The sequence below is a fragment of the Miscanthus floridulus genome, chromosome 10, assembly GCF_019320115.1.
Source record: "Miscanthus floridulus cultivar M001 chromosome 10, ASM1932011v1, whole genome shotgun sequence".
Lineage (NCBI taxonomy): Eukaryota > Viridiplantae > Streptophyta > Magnoliopsida > Poales > Poaceae > Miscanthus > Miscanthus floridulus.
This window is the reverse complement of record NC_089589.1, coordinates 108948874-108975866: the sequence shown is the minus strand read 5'-3', so window position 1 is coordinate 108975866 and position 26993 is coordinate 108948874. Positions and strand designations below refer to the sequence as shown.

General features: G+C 52.5%; 1 protein-coding gene and 1 pseudogene across 1 annotated transcript; one reads left to right on the top strand and one right to left on the bottom strand.

The window, feature by feature from the left end:
* Positions 1-1224: 1224 nt before the first annotated feature.
* On the bottom strand, positions 1225-3997 carry LOC136485291 (uncharacterized). Its single transcript, XM_066482200.1, has 2 exons — positions 3511-3997; positions 1225-1811 (listed from the first exon to the last, which is right to left on the bottom strand). Exons 1-2 carry the CDS (start codon positions 3700-3702, stop codon positions 1449-1451), a joined length of 555 nt encoding a protein of 184 aa, XP_066338297.1. The 5' UTR covers positions 3703-3997; the 3' UTR covers positions 1225-1448.
* A 1783-nt stretch (positions 3998-5780) lies between these two features.
* LOC136489254 (protein Rf1, mitochondrial-like) lies at positions 5781-26775 on the top strand (annotated as a pseudogene).
* Positions 26776-26993: the final 218 nt, after the last annotated feature.

Sequence of the window (26993 nt, the reverse complement as noted above, 5' to 3'; positions counted from 1 at the left end):
AGACATTGGACTACACGGGAGGGTGTTCAATAACAACTTCAATTAGTCCCCACTTATGCTCGTGCTCCCGTAGCGGAGAAAGTGTGTTCGGTGTGCGTCCTCTGGGGCTCTCAGGCCTTCGGCCATTCTATACATAAACTCTTATTCATATCTTAATTGAGAGGCAGAACTCCTGCCATGTTTTAAAAAAATATATATATATATATATATACTAAAGACATGCATAGTGTTAGCAAATCCTTGTTTGTTGCCTGAAAGAATAATTCCAAAAATAAAGAGAAAAGAGACAGAAAGGGTCCTATGTCGGAAAACGGTGGCATCTTATCACAAAGGGCAGTAATAGCATGCACCTTAGTCCTCAGCATGTGCATCATATGGGCCGCGGCATCGACCTTCTGACGCGACCTTCGTCGTTCAGCTTCGGCGGCCGCCACGGCTGCACGCAGAACCTTGAGGCCGGCAGCACCTCAATTCGTTCATTGGTTGGGGCCATGTTTAGATTGCAAAAAATTTCAACCCGATGAATAGTAGCACTTTTGTCTTATTTGGTAAATATTGTCCAATCGTAGACCAACTAAGCTCAAAAGATTCATCTCGTGATTTCCAACTAAACTGTGCAATTAGTTATTTTTTTTACCTACATTTAATGCTACATGCAAGCGGCTAAAAATTGATGTGATGGAGAGAGAGTGAAAAAACTTGGAATTTGGAGGTGATCTAAACAAGGCCTGGGTGTGAATTCGACGTAGTACAATGTCTATCTATGTAAGGTCCTTTACCCCTCAATTCGTACACTGATGCAACAGCCAGCCCTTCACTCAACTGTTGCTTCAGACGCAAACCTCATGCTTATCAAGTTATAACATGCAGCGTGACATCACTGCAGTGTACGGTCGCAGCAGCCAGACCAATCATTCGGCGGTCCCTGCTGCTTCTGTTGCGTGCTTGCTGACGACATTTGTGCCCACCAAGGAATAGCCCACTTGGAAGCGACCTGACGCATCAACAGATGAAGCCGACGAGGGAGGCAGAGTTAACATTTGACAGCCTGTCTCCAGGAGCAAATTGGGCACAACACAGGAGTATCTTCTTCCCAGGTCAGCGGCAACTACTCACCTTAATGCAAGGTTTTATTCTCTCTTATTTATCATCACTGCAAGCTTTACTCCACTCATGAAGCTCACTGACTGGAGGTGTTTGCACAAGGGTCACTGGGCCCGGTAAAAAATCTCACATCTGATGATGGCGTGGAAATTTGATCCCTTTTTCCAACTTTCATATATTCAGATTGATTGGAATACAGGCACAAAGTTTAAGGCGTTTTTCGTAAAAAAAAACATAAATAAGCATTGGGGCATGGTGGCAGGAAGAAACAAACCCACCCTGCCACCCCTAAGCCTTCAACAAACCCATCCATTCACGGACCACAACCAATGCTGCGAGGCACGTCAGCTCGTGGTCGCCTTGCCGGCGACTTTCTGCGCGATCCAGCCAAGGCCGTCGTAGAGGCCCTCGCCCGTGATGGCGCACGAGGCCTGGATGTGCCAGTCGTGGTTCTTTATGCTGTGGAGGGAGAGCGCGTCGGTGATCTCCGCCGGGGGCATCGCGTCCTTGAGGTCCTGCTTGTTGGCAAACACCAGGACCACCGCACCCTCCAGGTCCGCGTGCTGGAGCAAGCGGAACAGCTCGTCTTTGATGATGTTGATCCGGGCGCGGTCCGTGCTGTCGATCACCACGATGACGGCGTGCGTCCCTCGGTAGTATGTCGCCCATGACGTTCGCAGGCTTTCTTGCCCTCCTAGATCCCAGACCTGGTTCATTCAAGCAGTATGTTAGCACAAGCTGTATGTATGGCAGCTCAACTCTTATGATATAATAGGTTCGGCTCTGGAAAATGCACTGCATGTGGTCAGAATACAAAACATACACGAAATGAGCTTGTATTCAAGTGAAACATGTATGTGCTGTTACCGGATTTGTTACATAATGTTAGTATATACAAGTAACACGCCACTATTGTTGATGAGCAACAAGAACAAAGGTCTCCTTTATCCTGCAGAATTAAAGAGCTAAAGACGCGACCTTGACACCACAGAAGTAACATGTTAAATATTGTCACAAAAGTTCACACCACTTGCAGCAAAATACTTCTTTCCAGGAGACAAGTGAGCATTGTACCATGTCCTGTCTTAAGCATTTAAAAATTATGGATTCTTTGTCATTTTTCTATTAGCAACTCCCTGAACAGATGTTTTTGTTTCCTTGAAGAAAGCATGAAGAAAATAAATGTAGCACTATAAATTGCAAACACTTATTCCATAAAGTGGTGCTTTGATGGTACAAGTTGCCGAATGTCTGAGCATCTGTGTTTTTTATTTTTCATTTTGCAATGCAGCCGCCCAAAGAATATATTCTCCAATCAAAGGTATGATTACAGACAGGTAATATTCTTAGCAGTGTTTGCACAGGCCAACAAAGAGTTTTAATGTTTTAATACCCATTTCAGTCTATGGAAATTTAAAAGTTTGGAGATGGAGAGTAACCTAAGGACTCAAATCTTCTAAATCTTTGCCTAGTAAATTTGATACAGTTTAACTGATTAATATAGCACAACTATATGATGATGAACAACTCAATATTTTAAACTAGCAAAAATATAGAAAGCCTACTCAAAGATGGAGGCTGAGCCTAAAGGAGTAGGCCACAACAACGACAACAATGATTAGATCCACTAGATTAGAACTGGAGGTTGAACTCACTAATGTGTTACCCAAACAAATATGCAATGGCAAGATTTATTTATTTCATCACCAAATTGACTAATGTGTTAGCCAAACAAAAATAAAAATACTAGCTGCTTGTTTGATCTAGAACAGGAATTAGAAAACCAGGTTGGAATAATCCCCGTGATGAAACAGAGAAAACATCGTTGTCCATTGTCAATAGTCAGGTGGCCATCACAGCTAGATTAAAAGGTTGAGGAAAACAACTTCCAAAGGACAGATCACACACATAACCACTGAATCCTAAACTGTGTAGTACTCCGCTTCTAATAACAAGTAAAAAACAGACTAAAGGGCACCAGGCAAAGGGTTGTGTACTTGTACTGTCAGGGTTGATGGATTCATGCAGCACCACCGGCATCTTATCGATTCGCAAGCTAGAGGATCTCGATTTGTCATGAACTCTCAAGAACAACCTCAAATACCTACAATGGCCCTGAACACAGCTAGTAGGTAGCAGGACATCTCAAATTCTCAATCCTCCTATGAACAACGCAACAAGGGGAGCCAAAGCGACACAAAATTCCACCTTTCCCCTCTACGGCTCTGCCTGCACAAGCATAGATCTTAGGCCCGCCTGGCCTAACGGAGAAACCGGCCGCCGCAGCGGCCGATCCGGCGGCGACCGCGGCGCAGCGAATCCAGCCTCGAATTCGCGCTTTATGGCCCACTGTGGCCCCGGGTGGGAGGAATGAGAGAGAGAGGGGACCGGGCGGGGGGAGCTGACCTCGAAGCGCAGGTTCTTGAAGACGACCTCCTCGACGTTGCTGCCGATGGTGGGCGCGGCGGTGACGGCCTCGCCGAGGTGGAGCTTGTAGAGCGTGGTGGTCTTCCCCGCGTTGTCGAGCCCCACGACGACGAGCTTGTACTCCCGCGCCGGGAACATGAGGAACCACACGCGCGACATCCACGCGCCCATCCTCGCTATCTAGCTCCCTTACCGGTGAGGGGCCAAATCTGAATCTTCCGCGCGCGCCGGCGGTTGGTGGGTGGATTAATTGGGGGATCGGGCGCTCGGGGTCGGATCGATCTCTTGGCGGCGGCGGAGGAGGAGGAGACCGGAGTCGCCGGTGAAAGAGACGAGGAGGAGGAGGAGGGGAAGGAATCGAGTCGTCGCCTGTCGGACGAGGGAGGAGCGGTTGGATGGATATTCGTGCTCCGTTCGTGCCAGGCAGGAAGTTTCTTCCGTCGTTTGGAGAAGGAAGAAAGCGTGTTTTGGGCCGGGCCGGTATACGACCGACGCAAGGGGCAGGATTAAAGTCCGTCACATTTTATCGAGAGAATTCCTTATTTGACAGGGAAAAAAATGAGTCGTTTCTTTCCTGGTTCTGAAATTTTCTTCGTTCCTTATTTGACATTTACTTCAACTTTTATCCCTAATTTGACACTACTGTCAAATCCGTTAGCTAACGGTGTTAACTGGCTGTTAAAAAGACATTTTTGCCCCTAGAAAAAAAAGCGGCGAAGCAAATTTGAGAGAGAAAAAAAAACCTACGCCTTTTTTTTTTGCAGTTGGGCGCATGCATCAGAGGCGGGCGCAGTTTTTTTTCCTCTCAAATTTGCTTCGCCGCTTTTTTTCTAGGGGCAAAAACGTCTTTTTAACGGCCAGTTAACACCGTTAGCTAACGGATTTGACGGTAGTATCAAATTAGGGATGAAAGTTAAAGTGAGTGTCAAATAGGGAATGAAGAAAATTTCAAGGCCAAGAAAGGAACGACTCATTTTCCCAGTGTCAAATAAGGAATTCTCTCCATTTGATTCCCCTCAAAAAAAAACTCACACATTTTATTTACATATATACAAATTGCTACTCCGTAAAAAGAGAAAAAAATGCTTTAGACTTTGCATTGAAGTTCATAGAAAAAAAAGGCGGAGTATATGTTACAAGAGCTCTATGTTAAAATGAATTTGCATGGAATAAACATGGTATGACAGCTCTTGATCCACGAGCTACTTATCTCCTTGCTCGCTGCAAATTTGAGAATTTCAAGCAGCCTAGAGGACCTTCCAAAGAACTAGTTGATCCGGGTGACGAGCTCCGTCTCCATGTGCGATGGCTTCTGGTTGCAGTTCACAAACAAAACCGGGTGTGACAGTCTACCGTGTGTCCAATCTCGTACCATATCATCGACTTCACGTAAACGAACACTTCAATGTTCTCATCCATGCCAAAATCAGGGCGCGTTTGGTTTCACCCGTGGAGCAGTTTTTTCTAACTTTCGCTGTTGGAGCAGGTGAAACTAAAGTTCTTTAAAAAATGAGTGGTAAAATAGCTTCTTCTCGTAGATGAAAATGATGAAATATCTATAATACCCTTCTACTTTTCTTGTCCTTTTCTATTTTTTCTTTCTTATTTTATCTTTTACCTCTTCTAATATCTAACTTATCTTCACCGTCCTCCTCGAGTCATCAGCATCATCTCTCTTCTAAGCCCGCCGCACTCTCTCGGATGTTGCCCTCGGCCTCACCACCTCTCCTGAGCTTAGACTCGCCACCCCACCAAGGCTCGAAGCCTCGAACACTGCCTTCTGCCTCACCTCCCCTCCCTTCCTCGCCTGGGCTCCGACGCCGCCCTCTGCCTCACCACCCTGCGTACGCTCTGATCCGACGCTTGGGCTTGTCTTCTCCACCGCTCAGGCCTAACATCATACTTCGCCCCAACGCTGACGGATGGCGCCGCTCCATCTCAACAGCACGCTCAGGCCAGCCTCAATCTCTCCCTCCACCACATTGGGGGCAATTTCGCTATGGGCCCACAAATACGAGGATGGAGCGGAGGGAAGCCACAATTTTCAGCTTCGCATTCCACCTATGCCTTCTCTCGACAGGATTTGTGGGGCTTCACACGTGGAGTCAGAGCGTCTCAACGCGTGTGGTTGGCGGAGAGGTGAAGTTACATGTGAAGTCGTTAGTGAAGCGCGACCAAACACGCCGTTAGAAGGTGCAACTTATATTTAGTTTGGGTCAAGATTTGAATAGCATGAAAAGGGAAAGAACATGAACAAGAGAGTAAGTCAGGTCGATGGACAAACTCGTCGGCAAACCAACTAATGCGAATTTTATACATTTACTTTTTCTATCCCAAAATATTAGCACATCTGTGATTAATTTTTTTCAAAATAAAATTATAATATAGGCTATCACATCTGTCACGCATGGTGTAGAGTATCATTACTGTAGACTATTAGCAACCCTGTTCACAAGACCAAGGAGATAAAAAGAAACCAACTCGCCAATAAAAATGAAAAAACCGCCGAAGGCTCTAGAAGCTCTGGGTCCACTGGTTCACAGAAATTTGTTGTTGGCTTCTTTTTTCTATTGTTTTTCAATCATTACTATATGTGACTACAGAGACGTCAGTTGCACTATACAGAGGATTAAGGGTAACATGTAATTTTCTACTCACACTAATTTACAGATGTGCTATTATTTTAGGACAGATCAGTATTAACTTTTTTTTTTGGAACGGAGAGGAGGAGTATTTCGTATATTTTATTTTAAACAAAAATGAATAAAAAGGTAGAAATTATTAGGCACCCTCGGTGAAGGATGTAGATCCATCTTCCGTAGCAACTTCCCAATTCCCCGGAGGCCCAAACTCTCCCCGTGACCCCGTTCGCCGTGCCTCACCGGCGACGCGCCGCCGAGCTCCCGAGCCTTCCACCGCCGGCGCCTCTCATATACCGCGAGCGCGCAACATCCTCGATCCACGACTCCTCTTCCCACAAATCCACGAAGCGCCAGCTCCATGGCCTCCACTGTTGGAGGCAACCCACGGTGACGGCAACCACCGGCGGCGGCGGGCCAGCCGGCGTCACCAAACATGGTAGACGCTTGCGCGTGTTGAGGTCCGCCAGCGACTGCGCTAGCGCCGCTGGGCGGCCTCTCAACGGAGGGCGAGACAAGCGGCGGAACCAGGACGCCCAAAATCCCACGCCGCAATGTGGTCATGTGCCCGCATCTCCTCCGCCGTCTTCACCACCGCTGCTTGCTCCTCACCGTCGCCGCGCGCTCCCCACCTCTCCCTCGCCTCAGCCACGGCGCACGTGCGGTCAGGGACGCTCCGCCCTGAGGAGGCACACCACCTGTTCGACCAATTGCTGCATCAAGCCACCCACATCCCCGAGGGCTCTGGACATCCTTCTCCACAGAATGCTTGAGTTGGGCTATGTGCCTGATGTTTTCTCGTACTGCATACTACTTCTGAAGAGCCTCTGCAATGACAGAAAGCAGGCAGATGAATTGCTACGCATGATGGCTGAAAGGAAAGCTGTCTGCTCGCCCGACGTGGTTGCGTATACTATGGTCATCGATGGCTTCTTTAAGGAGCGCAATGCTAATAAACCATGTGATCTATTCAATGAAATGGTGCAGCCGGGCATTTCTCCTAATTTAGTGACTTATAACTCCGTTGTTGATGCACTGTGTAAGGCAAGAGCAATGGACAAGGCAGAGACTGTACTTTGACAAATGGTTGATAAAGGTGTCGGTGCGAAATGTGGCCAATATTTGCAGTTTTCCGTGCGTTGTGATCGGATGTGGCCTAGCACTCAATGACACATGATTTATACTGGTTCAGGCAACGGGCTCTATGTCCAGTTGAGGTCGGTTGGTGACTTTATTCCTGAGCCCAGGTGCTCGAAGTTTGCTGTGGGGTTACAAACGAGTGAGGAATGAAGTAGGGGTGTAAAAGGTCCGGTTGGACTCTAGTCCGAGTGGAAGAGAGTGACGGGGCTCAAACATATGCTAAGTGTCGGAGCGTGTGCTCTGTGTGCGTCTCTGTGTGCCCAAGCTTGCGAGCTGTTGAGACTGTTGAGATCGTGTTCGGTAGCCTATGTAGCCGTCGAGTCGTCGAGTAGCCGAGTCCTCGGGTCCTCTTTTAGGAGAGAGCGCATCCCCTTTTATAGTTGAAGGGGATGGCCTTACAAGTTAGAGAGAAAGAGAGAGTGTATACGGGCGCTGCCTAGTTTTGTTGCCCACGCCATCGGGTACAGGATGGCCGTCGTCGCCCGCCATACTGTTTACGCCGCCATCGCCCACCTTACCGTTCATGCTCTATTGTATCTGGCAGGCTGCACAGTGTTCGTCTGGTACGGCAAATGACGGCACCCACAATATTGTTTATGCTCTAACGCGTCTGGCAGGCTGTATAGTGTTCGCCTAGTACGGCAAACGACGGCGCCCACAATACTGTTTATGCTCTGATGCGTCTGGTAACCTGTACAGTGTTCGTCTGACATGGCCCGACGGCACCATCCTGCAGGTGCGCAGGGCATGGCAGGGTACGGTCCTCGGTATTGCGGTTGACTTGAGCGTCTTACCTTATCTGCTCTGCCTGCTCTCCGGGCCCACACCGAGCGGGCGTCCCCGGTCGGTCGTTCCCAGTCGGCCCCGACCGTGTCGGTCGGGAGAGAGCAGCGAGCAGAGGTCTGGCGTATCCTCGATCGGAGAAAGGGGGTCGAAATCAGACTACGGTCCCACCACGACCAGGCCTTCCGGTCAGGGTTCCGACCAGATCTCCTGGCCAGAGGTGTCGGTCGGGGACCAGATCGTGGTCTTGGCTTGTCATTGTGTATCTGGGCCGGCCCAGGCGCGTGCTGTCGCTGCGCCGTCTGCTGGGCCGAGTTTTGTAGGGAAGTGGGTCCATTGGGGACCCCGAGTTTATGAACCCGACAGGAGCCCCCGAGCCCATTTGGGACTTCTGTGAAGCTGTGAAGGGGCTGTTCACACACGCTTTGCATGATATTGTAAAAGCCAGCGGCATGTGTTTTTAGCTTAATGAAAGCTTGTATTTGTTTTGTAATTCTTGTGCCCATTGTGCCGTGGAGGCGGGATGTTATTGGAACTTCGGTGTTTTTCCCCCCTTGGTTTGTTGTACTGCGTAGGGTAACCGAGTAGGATTTAGATGCCCAGCCTCCATGTGGAGGACTAGCAAAGGCCACGGAGGCGCGCAGAGTGGATACGGGCGCCCAGCCTCCGTGGGGAGGAGAGGCGAAGGCCGCGGAGGCACGCTGGAGGGATATTGGCACCCAGCCCCTGAGAAGGGGACTGGCGAAGGCCACGGAGGCGCACCGTGCAGACATAGGCGCCCAGCCCTTGAGGAGGAGACTCGCTGGTAATCCATTTTCTGCCGGATGCGCACGAGCGCACCCGGTGGGTGCAGCCCCTAAGCCTGTGGCCGGCTGGGGAGTCGTTCGGAGGCTGAGCACCTTGGTACTCTTTTTTGGGGTTGTGGACTCTTGTGTCTCTTCAGGTCAGGGTGTTCGACCGTGTCCGTTCCGACCGCAACCTGTGCCACTAGGGGCCAGACGGGTTCCTGAGTCAGGATCTGGCGGCTTGAGCCCCCGAGCCACTAGGGGCCGGTCGGGGTCGATCGCATGATTTCCTACGTCACCCCGTCTGCGGTTTCCACAACCGGAGGGGTTGAGCTGACGCCACTTGCCTCGATGGCTCGAGTGGTGGGCTTCGGTAAGCTCGCTAACGGGCATGTTCGAGTGGAATTCGGGTCTATCATTCATGACGGGGTCGGCATAGCCCTCATGTGGTACTCTACTTCTCCTTAACCTGCCTCCCGACAGATGCCCGAGTCGTTCCGAAGAGCGACTCAGGTGGCTCGATGGCCTCCACTCGATGGAGATTCTGTGAAAACGGCTCGAGGTCAGGATCGAACGACAAGGTGGAGATGACCCTGTCCGCTCTTGAGTGGGTCGGGCGAGGGCTGCTCGGGCTCATCTATGTTTTCTCCCCTGGCTCTGTTTGACGTGAGGCGGCCTTAAGCCCTTCACGGGCCGGCCTTCGAACCCTGATCGATTGCCGCTCATATCGAATGAGACGACTACCGCTTCGTAACGCGACGCGAAGCGTTACGATGCAATGATTGCATATTGTCGATAGAATATCGTTGGCAGTCCACCGAGGGGGCAACCCACGATGGTAGATTGATTGGTATAGGTGCGTGTGATCAGGAACTAGATGGTGACACAAGGCGCAGAGACTGCGATTTAGACAGGTTCGGGCCGTCTGATCGACGTAATACCCTACGTCCTATGTCTTTGGTTGATTGTATTAAATATGAGATGTATGTAGATGTCGACTAGGAGACCCTTGTCTCTCCTTATATACTCTAGAAGGGTAGGGTTATAAGAAAAGTATCATATTTGGTACTATACAATATCTTACGGTGCACGTCGACCAGTGCCATGCACGCCTTGATCTTGTGGGTTGAGCCACCTTTGGTGGTACAGCCCATGTCTTATCTTGTGGGTACCGGGGGTCATATCCCCCACAGCTAGTCCCCGAGCGCCTTGTATCCTTTGAGCAACGCTGTCTTGAACAAGTCCGAGCACTTTGACGTGAAGCTGATTAGTTTAACTGGTGATCCAAGCAGTGGAAGTCGAAACCGACCAGTTTAACTGGTGACCTGGGTGGTGAGAGTCGAAGCTGACCAGTTTAACTGGTGACCTGGGTGGTGAAAGTCAAAGCCGACCAGTTTAACTGGTGACCTGGACGGTGAAAGTCGAAGCCGACTAGTTTAACTGGTGACCTAGGTAGTGAAAGACAATGTCGACCAGTTTAACTGGTTAGAAGACCTCGGACTTAGCCAAGTAAGACTTGCTAGAAGGATATAAGGGGCTCAAGATAAAATTTGAAAATTCTTCAACTTAGGAGAAGTGTAACCACTTAGACTTCGTCAATAAGGAGGGTAAATCAAGAAATAAGCACTACATTCACCGCCAGGTGAAGTGTAGCCTCTTAGTCCCCGAGCCTGCTAGAAGATGAAGAATGAATCTTGTAGTAAGGTCAAAGAAAAGAAGTCTGAAAGCTTGCCGACGTCATCTGACATGCGTGTATTAAGACCCCAGACGTGCTGCCCAAGATCAGCACCCTGATCCAAACAGCATGGAGCAGCTTGATAGCACACCGATGAGACATAGCAAGATCCCACTAGGAGTCCCCGGCTTAGCTGGTAAGCCCCCAGTGTAGCTGATGATGAAGCACGAGCGACGAACAGTCTGGTCAACTGGTCGGTGGTGAAGTGAGCATTGAGTAGAAGCTACCGGCGAACATTCCGATCAACTGGTCGGCGACGAAGTCCATGAACCTAGCGGTTCGACCAGTTGATCGGTGGAGAAGTCCGAGCACCAGGTGGTCCGATCACCTAGACGATGATCCTACAATACAAATATGTAGACCAGGTAGTACATGATGTAAAAATATATGAACTCCAGAGAAGAATTAGCAATGGTGATGAAATAACGTATGCAACTCGATGATCAATTGGTGTGAACACTTAGTGTTATTATGAAGATGTGTTTATATTTAATACAAACCGCCCGACCAGTTAGTGTGTAGCTAAGTCTCCAGCCCTAGCTAGCCTGTTAACCATAACGCGGAGCATGGAGCCTGTGTGCGTGTAGGAAGAACAAAGCGTCGCTAAGGAGCCATTGCCGACCACCCATAACGCAGAGGGCAGACACTCGTGCATGTGTAGGGAGGAGCCGGAGATAGGGCCGTCTCTGGGGACATCCGAGCATCAACATGACTGTTTGGGGTTCGCCTTAGACTTAGTTGTATGTCATCTTTAAGATGGTATACATGAAAGAAAATCATTTGGAGAGCAAACATGGAGAAAACAACTCGAAGAAACATTATGGCGATATACGAAGATTGGAGAATATTTAGAAAAATATTAAAGCATGACTTAGCTTTAGACAGAACGTCTAGTCGGCGGTGTATGGCATTATCTGGTCGGCGTTGACGAAGTTGCCCGGCGCTCGAGCTTTCCGAACTGTCGTCATGGCGGCGGTCGCGATCGTCATGGCATTGTTCTATGCGGCGATGATCATTGCGAAGCAGCAGGTGGTCGAAGCAGCAGATGATCATTGCGAAGCCCGGCACTCAAAGAAACCTTGGGCGGCTCGCTTCCCGTTGGAGTCGGATACCAAAAGTACAAACGAGTGGCCAAGGAAATTATTTCCGTATGCCGTGTATGCATCTTTACATGCAAATTTGCATCCGTACGTCTCCTGTTTGTTGGTTACTGCATGAAATCTTTGATGGAGGTCTTGTCGTGATATCCTAATTTGGCTTGTATGTCTTGTCGTATGTATGTGAGGCATGTACAAGTTGATTGGCTTGGCTTGCATGTCCGATGACGAGTAGTCTGTGTCCTGAGTAGCCGCCTCCCCTCTGATCCCACGCGCAGGGCGTGGCCCTTGGTGGCTGCTCTGCTTGTTGGTTGGCAATGCTCGGCTACACCGACACCAGACCAAAATCCACACGATCTTGACGCCACGGGACAGCGTCGACTGTAGGTGCCCTGAATTCCACTCGGAGGTGGAGACCCTGAGACTGATCTGGTAATGTGAACACGGCGAAGCAACGCTACTCCGGGAGCCCTCGTCAAGAACGTGCTGTTGATCTTGAAGTCCATCTGGTTCGTCACGGGATTAGCACGTACGCCCCTACCTAGCGCGCCAACTGTTGATAGAATATCATCGGTAGTCCACCGAGGGGGCAACCCACGATGGTAGATTGATTGGTAGAGGTGCGCGTGATCAGGAACTAGATGGTGACACAAGACGCAGAGACATCGATTTAGACAGGTTCGGGCCGTCTGATCGACGTAATACCCTACGTCCTGTGTGTTTGGTTGATTGTATTGAATATGAGATGTATATAGATGTCGACTAGGGGATCCCTGCCTCTCCTTATATACTTTGGAGAGGTAGGGTTACAAGGAAAGTATTTTATTTGGTACTATACAATATCTTGCGGTGCATGTCGACCAGTACCATGCATGCCTTGATCTTGTGGGTTGGGCCACCTTTGGTGGTACGGCCCATGTCTTATCTTGTGGGTACCGGGGGTCATATCCCCCACACATATGCAATGATTTGGATGTATAAATGCATGCATGAGAATGAATGCTTATGTACTGGAAAAGTAAAACGGGGTTTGGTAAAGTTACCTTGATGGCTCGAGTGACAGGTTCGGGGAGCTCCTATCGGATATGTTCGAGTGGAATCCGGGTCCGTTGTTTATGACGGAGTCGGCATAACCCACATGGGGCATCCCACTACTCCTTACCTGTCTCTCGACAGCCGCCCAAGCCGTCCGATCGACTCGGGTGACCCGCTGGCCTCTCCTCGATGGAGATTCCGTCGGTGGCCCCCTCCAAACCCTACCTGGGAAGGCGGAGGGTCGTTTGCGTGTGGTTGCGCCTCGTTTCCCATGCTCAGGTTGTGGTAGTGGTGGCCCCGCCTAGGCCACGTCCTGTTAGCCAGGCGACGTTTTGTGGGGCAGGCCGCGTCCAATCAGCCAGGGCCACGTCCCGCCGCACGCCTTTCCGTATTAAATTGGGGGAAGGGAGAGGGTTTTCCTCCTATTCTTTTGCCTTTCTTCAACCGCTACCATTTCTCCTTCCTTCTTTTTGCCAAGCCTGTTCATGTGCCGCGGCGGTTTACAGGAGAGAGGAGAGTAGAGAGAGGGAGAGGAAAAACTCACAGATTCGTTCGTAAATCCGAGGTGCGATGTTGAACTAGAGGCCTTCCAACGTGGATGAGGCCGTGCTGGCCGACTTCGCCGTGAAGGGGCTGCTTCCGTCGAAGGAGGTGGCGCATTAGAGGGCTCCTATGTCGGGGGAGGTTGTTCCGTGAACCTAGGCCAATGAGGTTGTCTCCTTCCTCGCCTTCCATGAGCGCGGGCTCAGGTACTCCGCGCATTGGTTCCTGCGTGGTCTCCTCAACGAGTGGGGTCTGGAGTTGCAGCACCTCAACCCAACTGGGGTGCTACACATCGCCGGCTTTGTCATTGTCTACGAGGCCTTCCTTAGGATGGAGCCGCATGTGGATCTATTCCAGCGAGTCTTCATCGAGCGAGCCCTATCTGAGGGGAAATCGCCCAGAACCGCACTGGTTGGAGGGTTTGCCCTACAGAAGAGGCCGAAGCCGTCGGTCCCCTACCCCGTGTACTCCCCCAACGATTCCAACCGAGGGTGGCATGTCGAGTGGTTCTATATCAGGAACCCAGTGGAGGCGCCGTTCCCGACGTTTACCAGGGGAAGGCCGGAGAAGAGGAAAAGTTGGACGTGGGGTCCTTCCCGTCAACAAAAAAAAGTTGGCGATCTTCGAGCTGGAGCTTCGAAAGCTCGTGCGGAATGGCCTCGATGGGTTGTGGGTCTTCCACACCTTCTTTCGCTGTCGGGTTGCCCCGCTGGGCAAAGGACGTTGCCGATGTGGGAATACTCTGGCCCGATGGATCCCGACCGCGCATCGCCGGAGGAGTTGTCGAAAGATGAAGTCTGGAGATATCTTGGTCGGGCACAGCAGTTAAGAAATGAAGACTCCCTCGAAGGGACACCAGGAATAGGAGGAGTTTTCCCGTGACCTTTTCCTTCTTGTTTTGATTGATTTCGAGTTGCCCGTTTTTCGAAGGGACTCGCAGGCTATAAATCCCGACCGCATCTTTCAAGAGGGCTGGAAGGCGTGGTTCGGCAAGCCACCCAGTGGGAGGCCGCGCTTGCCAAGAAGAAGAAGAAAACCGAGAAGGTCCGTAGGAGGTTTGATAAGGGGAAGGAGATCAACCGGCGAGTCCTTGGTGGTGAGAGCCGGAGCGACGTGGAGGCGGAGCTCAAGTCGGAGAAGCCCACAGAGACGGGTGATGACGCGAGTTCCTTGGAGGATAAGGGAGATAGGGGCGCTGTCGTGGCCTTGGTGGAGCGCCGTGAGCCCACGGCTATGCCCATCATCCGCGGGCGTGGTACGGAGACGTGCGGCGACGTTCCTGAGTCGAGGAAGCGCGCCGCGAGTGAAGACGCCGCCCTCAAACAAGAGGCGAAGCGGGCGTGGTCGCCGCGCCCTTCAGAGGCGCCATCGGCTTCTCAGCCCCCTGCTCCGAGTGTGACGGAGCGCACTAGTAGGTCGGGGGAGAGCGATCGTTCGCCCATTCCCTTGGGGTCGCCACGCGTGCATGGCCCTCAACGGGGAGATGCCCCACCAATTGCTCAAGTGGTCTCACCGTGAGCTGGTGGCCGTGACCGTTCGCGAGCCGAACGGGGACCGGCCGTGTCATCCCTACCCTTGGTCGATCCGAGGGGGCGTGGACTTTGACCCCCCGAGCGATCCTCGTTCGGTCGGCTCATCGTCAGCCGATCAGGGTTTCAAGGTTCTGCCGCTTTCGTCTGGGTATGTATTCATGCTTCCCTTTGCCTTCATAGTTGAGTTTTTGGGTGTGACTAACCTGTGTTTGTGCCTTCTCTTGCAGCGGCCATGCTCCGGCTGGTATGGAGATCTCCCCACCTCCCGTGCGAGAAGAGTGGAGGCCCAGCCTACAGTGGGTCACGACGAGCGACGGCGGAAGCAGGTTGGCGGCGACGCGACCTTCCTTAATGAGGGTCGTTTCTTCCCAACCGGTTGTGAGTATGGCGGCAGCGGTGGCGGTGATGGCAGCAATCCCCATGGTGTCGGCAGAGGCCGGGTTGAGGGTGACTATTGTGGTCCCTCCCCCACCGGTTACGGAGGAGGAGAGGAGGGAAGCTAGGCTCCTTGTCTCGCTTGGCGGAGGAGCGCATGGTTCGCCCGCCTAGTCAGAGCCAGAGGGGGCCAGAGGAGTCATGGCCAGGCCAGAGGTCGAGCAGCCACCAGCGATCTGTGGAGTCCTGGTGGTGGACATTCCCTTTGACGGCGAGGAAGACACCGGGGTGGAGCCGCCAGCCATCCCGCCGTCCCGGGAGTTGGTGATGATCCGGTCATCGCTTAATACTACTATGGTTGGATCTTCCGGTGGGTCAGGGGCGACCCGCGAGTAGGTGTGGCCTTGCCCCATCATGCTAGGAAAGGCCCAGTTCGTCCTTCGCGATGAGGAGGAGGTGAAGCTTTGACACCTGCTCGGGGAGAGAGGACTGTCGATGGAGTCCAATCTTGCCCTTACCAAGGCGAAGCTCAAGGAGGCCTTGGAGAGGGTTGAGCTCGTCCATCAGGCCATGACTATCGACCTGCCACGTGTTGTAGAGGTAAGTTTTCTGTGTTCCTGGTGTTGTCTTTGATTCCTTGGCATTTAAACGGTTGTCTCAGCACGCCTGCTTCTTCTCTTGCAGGACCTAGAGATGATGTCGATCCGTAAGTCCCGGTTTCTCCGGGAGGAGCACGGTCGGATGGATCAAGAAGTGGTGGTGTTACGGTGGGTCAATGAGCTCAGGCACAAGCTAGAGTCCGCCTGCCGTGAGTCCCAAGACTGTGTGGTTGAGGCAACGGGAGCACGGACGGAGGAGCTACGTGTGATCGAGCGGGCGACTGCTGCCGAGTAGAAACTCGACACGGCGAAGGCCCACTTGGCGGAGATCATGGCGGCGCTCAGGAAGTCCCTGGAGGCTTTGGAAGCGGAGCGGAAGGCCTGGTCGGACGCCGAGCGGGAGGTCATCGTGCTCCAGGGGCAGATGCTCGGGCCAGAGGAGTCAAACACTTGGCTGCTCGAGAGGGTGACCCAGCAAGAGGATGTGCTTTCTGTTCTCAAAAGCGCCCACCTCGGTACATACCTGTTCTGCCCTCGGTTGATGCCTTGAATTTTTCTTTTCCTTACTCCTGAATTTGTCGTCCATTTCCAAAACTAGGTGGAAAGATCGGCTCTCTGAAGCAAGAGCTAGAGACGGTCAAAGCGGCGATCGGTTAGAGCGCGGAGGCGCTAGCCTAGTCCCTTGAGGAGCGACGCACTCTCATGAGAGAGCTCGACTAGCTTCGCAACATTGCACAGGTGGTGGTCTCTGAGGTGTTTGGGTCTGGACTGAGCATTAGTACGCCAGTCATCCAACTGGCGGAGGTCCCAAATGAAGTTCGGGCGCTCATCTCCGACGGCATGTTCTATGAGACATCGAGGGTGCTGACCTCGGTCGCGACCCACTATCCTGATCTGGACTTTACGGCCGTTTGCAGAGGATATGTCGACATGTGGAGCATAGACGAGATCCATGCGCTGGGGGAAAGTTTGGTGCTGCACGCACAGGTGGTCGCTGAGCAGGTCACCGCGTAGTGGGTGATGGAGGCTCGTCGTTCGACCATGGCCGCAAATGTGCACCGGGAAGACGTCGTCCAACCTACGGAGGCAGCAGAGGCCAGGTCAGAGGCGAGCGTCGTCCCGCCCCTAACCGAGCCAAACGTCGTCCCGATCACAGCCGAGCAAGCGTCATCATCCCGCCCACAACCGAGCTGCCTTCGTCCTCGCCAACCGCACCGTCAACCAACGTAGTCGGGGGGCCACAATAGAGTTAGAGTAGAAATAGTCAGTTTATGTAAAAGATGAATTCGTGGGGGAGCCCCCGTGTGAACAGTTTTACATTCGTGAATATTTTAAATTCATTTTGTGATGGATTCACTCGTGAGGGGAAGCTTGTCCCGTCCGCCCTTGTTTTTATCCTTGCGTAGCTTTGTTTTTTGTCTTTTCTTTTTCGCACCTGCCCGTTGACCCATAGGCTACAACCTTAAGAACCTGAGCATGGCCTGTGAGGCTCAGCTGCTCGTAACCATAGGTCGTGGCAGGGTATGATCGGTAGGGAGGCTAAAGCGCAAGTTACGTAGGGTAATCAAAGGAACAGGATGCCCGTTCGTTTGGGTGACGCCCTTTTGTTTGGGCGAAAAGTGTTACTACATGATAATAAAAAAAGGGGGTGGTATAGCACCCCCGTGGAGCCCCTGAGCGACCCAGGCTGAGAGTGCTCGGGCTGGGGCGCTGTAGGAGCAAGCATTGAATAGAAATAAACGGTAAGACCAAGCTTTAGGGAAACAATGACATAACTGTTTGATGTTCCATGTGTTGGTGAGAACATTGTCATTGTCGTCCTTCAGCCGGTAGGCGCCCGGTCGGATCACCTCGACCTCCGCGTATGGTCCTTCCCATGGCGGAGAGAGCTTGTGTTTGTCTTTGGTTGACTAGGTCCTCCGGAGTACGAGATCACCGACCTCGAGGATCCTCCCCCTGATTTTTCTTTCATGGTACCTGCGGAGAGTTTGCTGGTAACGAGCGGAGCGGATGACGGTCATCTCATGAGCCTCCTCGAGCAAGTTGACCATGTCCTGCTGACCCTTCGTGGCTCGATCTCGGTCGAAGGCCTTTACTCTTGGGGCACCATGATCACGGTCGGATGTTAACACTACTTCGGCTCTATATGCCAGGAAGAAAGATGAGAACCCCGTGGACCGGTTTGGGGTCATTCTTTGGCTCTAGAGGATCGCTGGGACCTCTGCAACCCATCGCCCGGCATACTTTTTGAGTTGATCGAAGATGCATGGCTTGAGTCCTTGGAGGACCATGCCATTGGCCCACTCGACCTGACCATTAGTACATGGGTGTCTGACCGTGGCCCAATCGATCCTGATGCCGTATCCATCATAGAAGTCCAGGCACTTCTTCCCGGTGAAGTTTGTTCCGTGGTCGGTGATGATATAGTTAGGGACACCAAACCGATAGATGATGTCGAGGAAGAACTTGACCACCTCTTCCGAGCAGATATTGGTGATGGGCTTCGCCTCTATCCACTTGGTGAACTTGTCCACCGCCACGAGCAGGTGAGTGAAGCCACTCGGGGCCTTTTTGAGGGGTCCGACTAAGTTGAGGCCCCAGACCACGAATGGCCAGGTGATGGAGATGGTCTGAAGCTCCTACGCATGCAAGTGAGTTTGCCGAGCGTAGAACTGGCATCCTTCACACCTATGGACCATGTCCTCTGCATCTCATAGCATAGTGGGCCTGTAAAAACCTTGGCGAAAGGCTTTCCCAACCAGCGACCTTGGGGCCGCATGATGTCCATAGATTCCAACATGGACTTCGAGGAGAAGTTGTTTCCCCTGATCGGTCAGGATGCACTTCATGAGCACTCCCGACGGACTTCACTTATAAAGTTCATTACTAATGGCGACGAATGTCTTGGCGCATCGAGCGATTCATTGCACTTTAGTCCTTTCCGGTGGGAGAACCTCCTCGAGGAGGTAGGCGAGCAGTGGTGCTCTCTAGTCGGCCGGATCGAGTGCCATCACGGTGATGTCGCCGTGCGACGTTGCCATGGGGGCGCCAAGGTCGGAGTCCCCGAGCGCTCGGTCGGGGTTGGGGCACGTCGGGGAGTCGAAGCCCCCAAGTGCCAGATTGGTGTTGGAGCGCGTCTAGGTCGGATCCTCTCGGATGCGGGCAGACGGCTCATGGAGGTCATTTACAAAGACCCCGTCGATGGGCGATTCCCGTCTTGTCGCCAATTTTGCGAGGAAGTCAGCGGCGTCGTTGTCCTTTCGAGGGACATGATGCAGTTCGATCCCTCGGAACTTGTGCTCAAGCTTGCGTACCTCCTGGTAGTACGCCACCATGAGAGGGCTCTTGCAGGAGGACTCCTTCATGACTTGGTCGATGATCAACTCTAAGTCACTGCGGACATACAGCCGTGTGGCGCCAAGCTCGACGGCAATGTGTAGTCCATTGATGAGGGCCTCGTACTCCGTGGCATTGTTTGAGGCTGGAAAATGGAGACGGATCGTGTAGCGGAGCTTGCTCCCATCCGGGGAGATCGCCATGACTGACCTATCGAAGTACATCGTCCAGTACTCATGGGTGACGTCCAGGGTCAGGAGCTAGACTTTCATCCATTCGGCGATGAAGTCGGCAAGAGCCTGAGACTTAATAGTAGTGCAGGGGACATACCTGATGTCGTGACCCATGAGCTCAAGAGCCCACTTTGAGATGCGGCCAGCGGCGTCGTGGTTACGGACGACCTCCCCGAGTTGGTACGATGTGATGACCATGAGCTCGTGGTCGGTGAAGTAGTGCAGGAGCTTCCGGGTCACCATCAGCACAGCGTACAGGAGCTTCTAAACCTGGGAGTAACAAATTTTGGCGTCGGCGAGTACCTCACCAACAAAGTACACCGGTCGTTGGACCTCCAGGGGGATGTCCCGGCTCCTCCCTCTCAACAACAAGGGTGGTGCTCACAACATGGTTGCTTGCCACGATGTAGAGGAGGAGGGATTCTCCCCGTTCGGGAGCGACGAGGATTGGGGCCGACGTCAGTGATGCTTTGAGGCTTTCCAAAGCCTACTATGCCTCCTTTGTCCAGATGAATACGTCTATCTTCTTGAGAAGTTTGTAGAGAGGCAACCCCTGTTCGCCTAGTCGGGAGATGAACAGGCTCGAGGCGGCCAAACAGCCAATGAGCCTCTGTACACCCTTAACATTGCGTATAGGGCCCATGTTAGAGATGGCCATGATTTTTTTGGGGTTGGCTTTGATGCCGCGCTTAGACACGATGTATCTGAGCAGCTTCCCCTTCGAAACCCTGAAAACACATTTTTGGGATTCAATTTGACGCTGAACCTTCGGAGGTTCGCGAATGTGGCGGCCAAGTTTGCGATCAGGTCGCTAGCTTGAGCCATTTTCACCACTATGTCATCTACATAGACGGCGATTGTTAGTTTTGGCCGCTCGACTTGGTCAGGTTGGTCGGGCGGGTCAATTTGGTCGGCGAAGCATCGCTGCATGCACCGTTGATAGGTGGCGCCAGCGTTCTTCAGACCGAAAAGCATGGTTACGTAACAGTACAAACCGTACGGGGTGATGACTGAAGTCTTGACCTGGTCAGACTCTTTCATCATGATCTGGTGGTAGCCTGAGTAGGCATCCAGGAAGGAGAGTATTTCGCACCCTAAGGTGGAGTCAACTATCTGATCTATGTGTGGTAAAGGGAAGTGGTCCTTTGGGCATGCCTTGTTGAGGCCAGTATAGTCAACACACTTTCTCAATTTCCCATTCTTCTTTTTCACAAGAACAGGATTGGCTAGCCAGTCGGAGTGGTATACCTCTTTGATGAATCCGGCTGCCAGAAGTTTGGCGATCTCCTCGCCTATGGCCCTGCGCCTCTCATCGTCAAAGCGATGTAGGCGTTGCTTGGTAGGCTTTGAGCCTGGGACGACGCATAGTGTGTGCTCGGCGACCTCCCTCGGTATGTCCGGCATGTCAGAAGGCTTCCACGCAAAGACATCATGATTTGTGCGTAGAAAGTCGGCGAGCTCGCTTTCCTATTTGGTCGGGAGCTTGGTCCCGATCCACACTGTCTTGGTTGGGTTGCTGGGGTCGATCTCCACCGCCTTGGTTTCCTCAATCGGATGGAAGGTGCTTGAGGAGGTCTACCCATTGTGGTCGGGGACTGCTGGAGTCACCGAATTCCCGAGCTCCGGGGGCTCAGTGGAGTTGATGATGGCAGTGGCGAGCTCGTAATGCTTGTGGTCGCACGTGTAGGCGTGCAAGAAGGTGCTACCTATGGTGATCACGCCGTTCGGCCCCAGCATCTTCAACTTGAGGTAGGTGTAGTTGGGGATCGCCATGAACTTGGCGTAGCATGGCCGCCCCAAGATGGCATGGTAGGACCCTGGAAAGTCCACTACCTCGAAGGTTAAGACCTCCGAGCGGAAGTTAGCGCGGTCACCAAACATGACGGGCAGGTCGATATGCCCGAATGGGTATGCCTGCGTCCCTGGGATCACGCCGTGGAAGGGAGAGCTCACTGGGCGGAGCTCCGACCGGGGGATGCGCATGACGTTAAGGGTGTCGACGTAGAGAATGTTGAGGCTGTTGCCTCCGTACATCAGCACCTTAGTGAGGCGCTTCTTGCGGATGATGGGGTCGATGATGAGCGGGTAGCGACTCGGTCGGGGGACATGGGAATGATGGTCTCTCTGATCAAAAGTGATCGGGTTGTCTGACCAGCTAAGGAAAGAGGGGATGGCTGACTCGGCGGTGCATGCCTCTTTGTAGAGTACCTTGTGCTAGCGCTTGGAGTGGATGGCGTCGGATCCCCCAAAGATCATGAGGCATTCCTCGGGGTCGGGTAAGCCATCTTCATCCTTGCCCACCGCGCCTCCTTTCTTGGCCTCCTCCTTGCCTTTCCCTTCCTTTGGCTTGGCGGCTTGCCGCAGGAAGCGCTTGAGGAGCTCACAGTCCTTGTAGAGGTGTTTGATGGGATAGGCGTGGTTGGTGCATGGACTCTCCATGAGCTTGTCGAAGTGGTCGGGTTGGCCCTGCTGGGGATGGTTGCTCGCGCGGGCGGCCACGATGACCAAAGCTAGGTTGGCCGGTCGGCACCAATCCTTCTTGTTCTTCTTACCCTTTTGTGTGGAGGGGCACTCGCCTTGGTCCTCGCGCTTGGCCTTGCCCCTGTCCCAACCGCCGCTGAAGACCGCCCCGACCGCCTCCTCGCCGGAGGCATGGTTCGTGGCGATGTCGAGCAGGCCACGGGTGGTATGGGGCTTCACATAGCCGAGCTTGTGGATCAGGGACTTGCAGGTTCTCCCAGAGAGGAACACGCTGACGACGTCCGCGTCGATGACATCAGGAAGGGAGTTGCACTGCTTTGAGAACCTATGGATGTAATCCTACAGGGACTCATTGGGCTCCTGCTGGCAGCTCTTGAGGTCCTAGGAATTCCTAGGACGGACATACGTCCCCTAGAAATTTCTGACGAAGACCCTCTTGAGATTCGCCCAGTCGCGGATACTGTCGGGCGGAAGAAATTCGCGCCATGCTCGAACATGCACCCCTACGTAGATGGGGAGGTACTGGATGATGAAGTAGTCATCATCCACTCCTCCGGCTCGGTAGGCAAGCCGAAAGTCTTCGAGTCATATACCGAGGTTCATCTCCCTGGTGTACCTGGCGACGTTGGTGGGCGGTTGGAAGCGCTGTGGGAACGACGCTTTTAGGATGCGGTGACCAAAGGCCCGTGGCCCCGAGCCATCCGGGCTAGGGCTCCGGTCGTTCGGTTGGCCACCATGCCTGGGGTACGTGTCCTCGCAGTCCTCGATGGTCAGGCCAGGGCTCGCGCCGCCTGCTCTCGCCACGATTTGATGGATGTCATCATCGTGCCAGGCGTGGCGTCGATTGTTGATGACGCTACGAGCGTCATGGTTTGGCCCAATCCGTTCACGCACAGGTGGTCGGTGTGGAGCGGGCGCCGGGTTGGGCTGCGGCGTAGCCGCGGCCTCCTGCTCCACGTGCCGGCAACTGCTGTGGTGAGTGGATGGAGTGATTCGACTAGTGCGGCCCTAGTCCCCTGGCTAGGCAAGAGGCCACGTGCCGGTGTCGCGACGCAGAGCTTTTCTCCTGCTGAACGGCGGTGGTCTCCACCAGCGCCCGAAGATTCTGGTGGATCGCCTGCTCCTGGGGGTCAGCAGGCTCAGGGAGGCCGCGCAGAAGCGTCGCCGCAGCAGCGATGTTCTGGCCAGCCTGAGCAAACTGAGGGAGATCGTCCCCTCCGTCCAAGATGTTACGCTGGACCTGACGGGCATGACCCTGAGCGCCGCTCACTGGGTTATGCTCATGTGGCACAGCTTGCTGCGCCGGGCGCGCCGGCGTAGGTGGCGGCTGGCTCTGCCGCCTTTGTCGTAACTCCTTGCCGTGCTCCTACGCATGCGCCAGGGCCTACGCACGGCGGTCTGGAGGGGTGTGAGTCTGTAGAGACTCCACCACCTCCGGTAGCTGTCCCAGGGCGTCCGCCATAGCACACTCCCGGGACAGAGGGTGGCCAGGTGTCATGACGTCGCCGATGCTGGAGCCATCGCTTTCGACCTCATCATCGACAAGGTCGTGGAAGGAGGCGGGGGCGTATCCCACCATCCCCACGAACTCGGACATGAGAGGAGGCGGCGTCAGCATCCTCCAGGGCCCCGCGCGCACGCGTCCATGGGGGACGCGAAGCCATAGGGGAACTGGTCACATGGCGGTCGCGGTGGGGACAACGGGGTTCCTCCGGAGAGCTGGCGGAAGGTGTTAATCAGTGAGTAAAGAATAATATCTATGTTACTCACCGTGGGGTTTGAGCCCAGCATGGGCTCGAGGCAGAGTGCGTGTGTCTCGACATCGAGGTCGTCGAGCGACCTAGGGCCGGTGGAGGGTGCTCCTCCTCCAGTGGACATCGGGAAGAGCGCCTCCTCGCGGAGGCAGAGTACGCCGAGCTGGTCGGCGATGAAGTCTAGACTTCTGAAGAGGAAGGTCTGGAGCGGCTCGAAGACGGGAGGAACCCACATCCCAACAAGTGGGAGCGTGGGAAACTCCAGCAAGCCAAAGCGAATCGTATTGCTCGAGCCCGCCATGCCGAAGATAGTGGAAAGGTGGGCCCTCCGATGACCAAAAAACGCACGGCGTCCTCCCCACGACAACTATGAGTGCGAAATGTGGCCAACAAGTAAATATTTGTAGTTTTGTCATGCGTTGTGATCGGATGTGGCCTAACATTCAGTGACACATGATTTATACTGGTTCAACCAATGGGCCCTACGTCCAGTTGAGGTCGGTTGGTGACTTTATTCCTGAGCCCAGGTGCTCGAAGTTTGCTGTGGGGTTACAAACGAGTGAGGAAAGAAGTGGGGGGTATAAAAGGTCTGGTCGGACTCTAGTCTGAGTGGAAGAGAGTGACGGGGGCTCAAACATATGCTAAGTGTTGGAGCGTGTGCTCTGTGTGCGTCTCTGTGTGCCCGAGCTTGCGAGCTGTTGAGACTGTTGAGATCATGTTCGGTAGCCTATGTAGCCGTCGAGTCATCGAGTCACCGAGTCCTCGAGTCCTCGAGTCCTCTTTTAGGAGAGAGCGCATCCCCTTTTATAGTTGAAGGGGATGACCTTACAAGTCAGAGAGAAAGAGAGAGAGTGTATACGGGCGCGCTGCCTAGTCTTGTTGCCCATGCCATCGGGTACGGGATGGCCGCCGTCGCCCGCCATACTGTTTACGCCGCCATCGCCCATGCATATTGTTCATGCTCTGTTGTATCTGATAGGCTACAGAGTGTTCGTCTGGTACGGCAAACGACGGCACCCACAACACTGTTTATGCTCTGACGCGTCTGGCAGGCTGTACAGTGTTCGCCTGGTACGGCAAACGACGGCGCGCCACAATACTATTTATACTCTGATGCGTCTAGCAGGCTGTACAATGTCCGTCTGACATGGCCCGACGGCACCGTCCTGTAGGTGCGCGGGGCATGGCAGGGTACGGTCCTCGGTATTGCGGTTGACTTGAGCGTCTTACCTTATCTGCTCCGCCTGCTCCCCGGGCCCACACCGAGCGGGCATCCCCGGTCGGTCGTTCCCAGTCGGCCCCGATCGTGTCGGTCGGGAAAGAGCAGCGAGCAGAGGTCCGGCATATCCTCGATCGGAGAAAGGGGGTCAGAGTCGAACTGCGGTCCCACCATGGCCAGGCCTTCCAGTCGGGGTTCCGACCAGATCTCCTGGCCGAAGGTGCCGGTCGGGAACCGGATCGTGGTCTTGGTCTGTCATTGTGTATCTGGGCCGGCCTAGGCGCGTGCTGTCGCTGCGCCGTCTGCTGGGCCGAGTTTTGTAGGGAAGCGGGTCTATTGGGGACCCCGGGTTTATGAACACGACAAAAGACGTTCAGCCATATAACTGGACGTATAATAACTTGATCTATGGATATTCCTCTCGGGCCCATGGAAGGAGGCAGTGAGGGTATTTAAAGAAATGACAAGTCGGGGCATCCTACCGAATGTTGTTACTTTGAACTCGTTAATGGCTTCCCTTTGTAAGCATGGAAAAATCAAGGATGCTAGAGATGTTTTTGACTCAATGGCAATGAAGGGCCAAAAACTTGATATTTTCTCCTACCAAATTATGCTCAATGGGTACGCTACTAAAGGATGCCTAGTTGATATGGCAGATCTCTTCAATTTGATGCTATCTGACAGTATTGCACGTAACAGCCATACTTTCAATGTGCTGATCAAGGCATATGCTAATAGTGGAATGCTAGATAGGGCTACGAGTATCTTCAATGAAATGAGGGAGCAAGGAGTGAAACCGAATGTAGTAACCTATTCGACAGTGATCGCTACGCTTTGCAGAATTGGTAAGATGGATGATGCTGTGGAAAAATTCAATCAAATGATTGATCAAGGAGTAGCACCCAATATATCTACTTACCAATGCCTGATTCAAGGTTTTTGCACTCATGGTGGTTTGCTGAAAGCCAAGGAATTGGTTTTGGAAATGATGAATAACGGTATGCGTCCTGACATTGTTTTCTTCAGTTCGATAATAAACAACCTTTGCAAAGTGGGAAGGGTAATGGACGCACAAAATATATTTGACTTGACTGTAAGTATTGGTCTGCATCCTAATATTATGGTGTATAGTACGCTGATGGATGGGTACTGTCTAGTAGTTGGCAAGATGGAGAAAGCATTAAGAGTATTTGATGCTATGGTGTCAGCTGGCATTCAGCCAGATGTTGTAGCGTACAGTACACTCGTTAATGGCTATAGTAAAGTTGGAAGGATCGATGACGGATTGAGTCTTTTGAGAGAAATTTTGCACAAGGGAATAAAGCCTTCAACTAATTTATACAACATCGTGCTTCATGGCTGGGAGAACAGTTTCTTCATTGGAAATGTTCCATGAAATGACTGAAAGTGGAATATCAGTGGGCACAGATACATACATGATAGTTCTTAGTGGACTTTTTAAAAACAGTTGCTCTGATAAAGCAATTTTGCTTTTCAAAGAACTGCATGCAATGAATGCAAAGATCGATATCAAAACTCTCAATATCATGATATCTGGAATGTTTCAAACTAGGCGAGTTGAAGAAGCTAAGGATCTGTTTGTTTCTATCTCAAGAAGTGGGCTGCTGCCTTCTGTTGTGACTTACAGTGTAATGATGACAAATCTTATAAAAGAAGGATTGGTGGAAGAGGCAGAAGATATGTTTTCATCCATGGAGAATGCTGGCTGTGAGGCCAATTCTCGATTGCTGAATCATGTGGTCAGGGAGTTACTAGAGAAACGCGAAATAGTCAGGGCTGGAACTTACCTGTCCAAAATCGATGAGAGAAATTTCTCACTTCAACATTCAACCACAACCTTGCTGATCGATCTCTTCTCAAGCAAAGGGACTTGTCGAGAACACATAAAATTTCTCCCTGCAAAGTATCATTTTCTTGGAGGGGCCAACCCGTATTGATTGTTAGTAAATCTTACAAGAAGCATAGATCTCCAGAAAAATCCTTCTTGACTTGCTGTTTGCACCTGGGGCCTCGTTTGGATCAAAGGAAAAGCATAGGAAACGTACAGGAAACTCGTTCCAAGTAGCTTTGCACAGCAATTGGATCTGGTAAGGTCTAAGGTATAACACAAAGTACCTCTTGAGCGACCCAGGTTCATGCTGGTACTCCTTTCGAA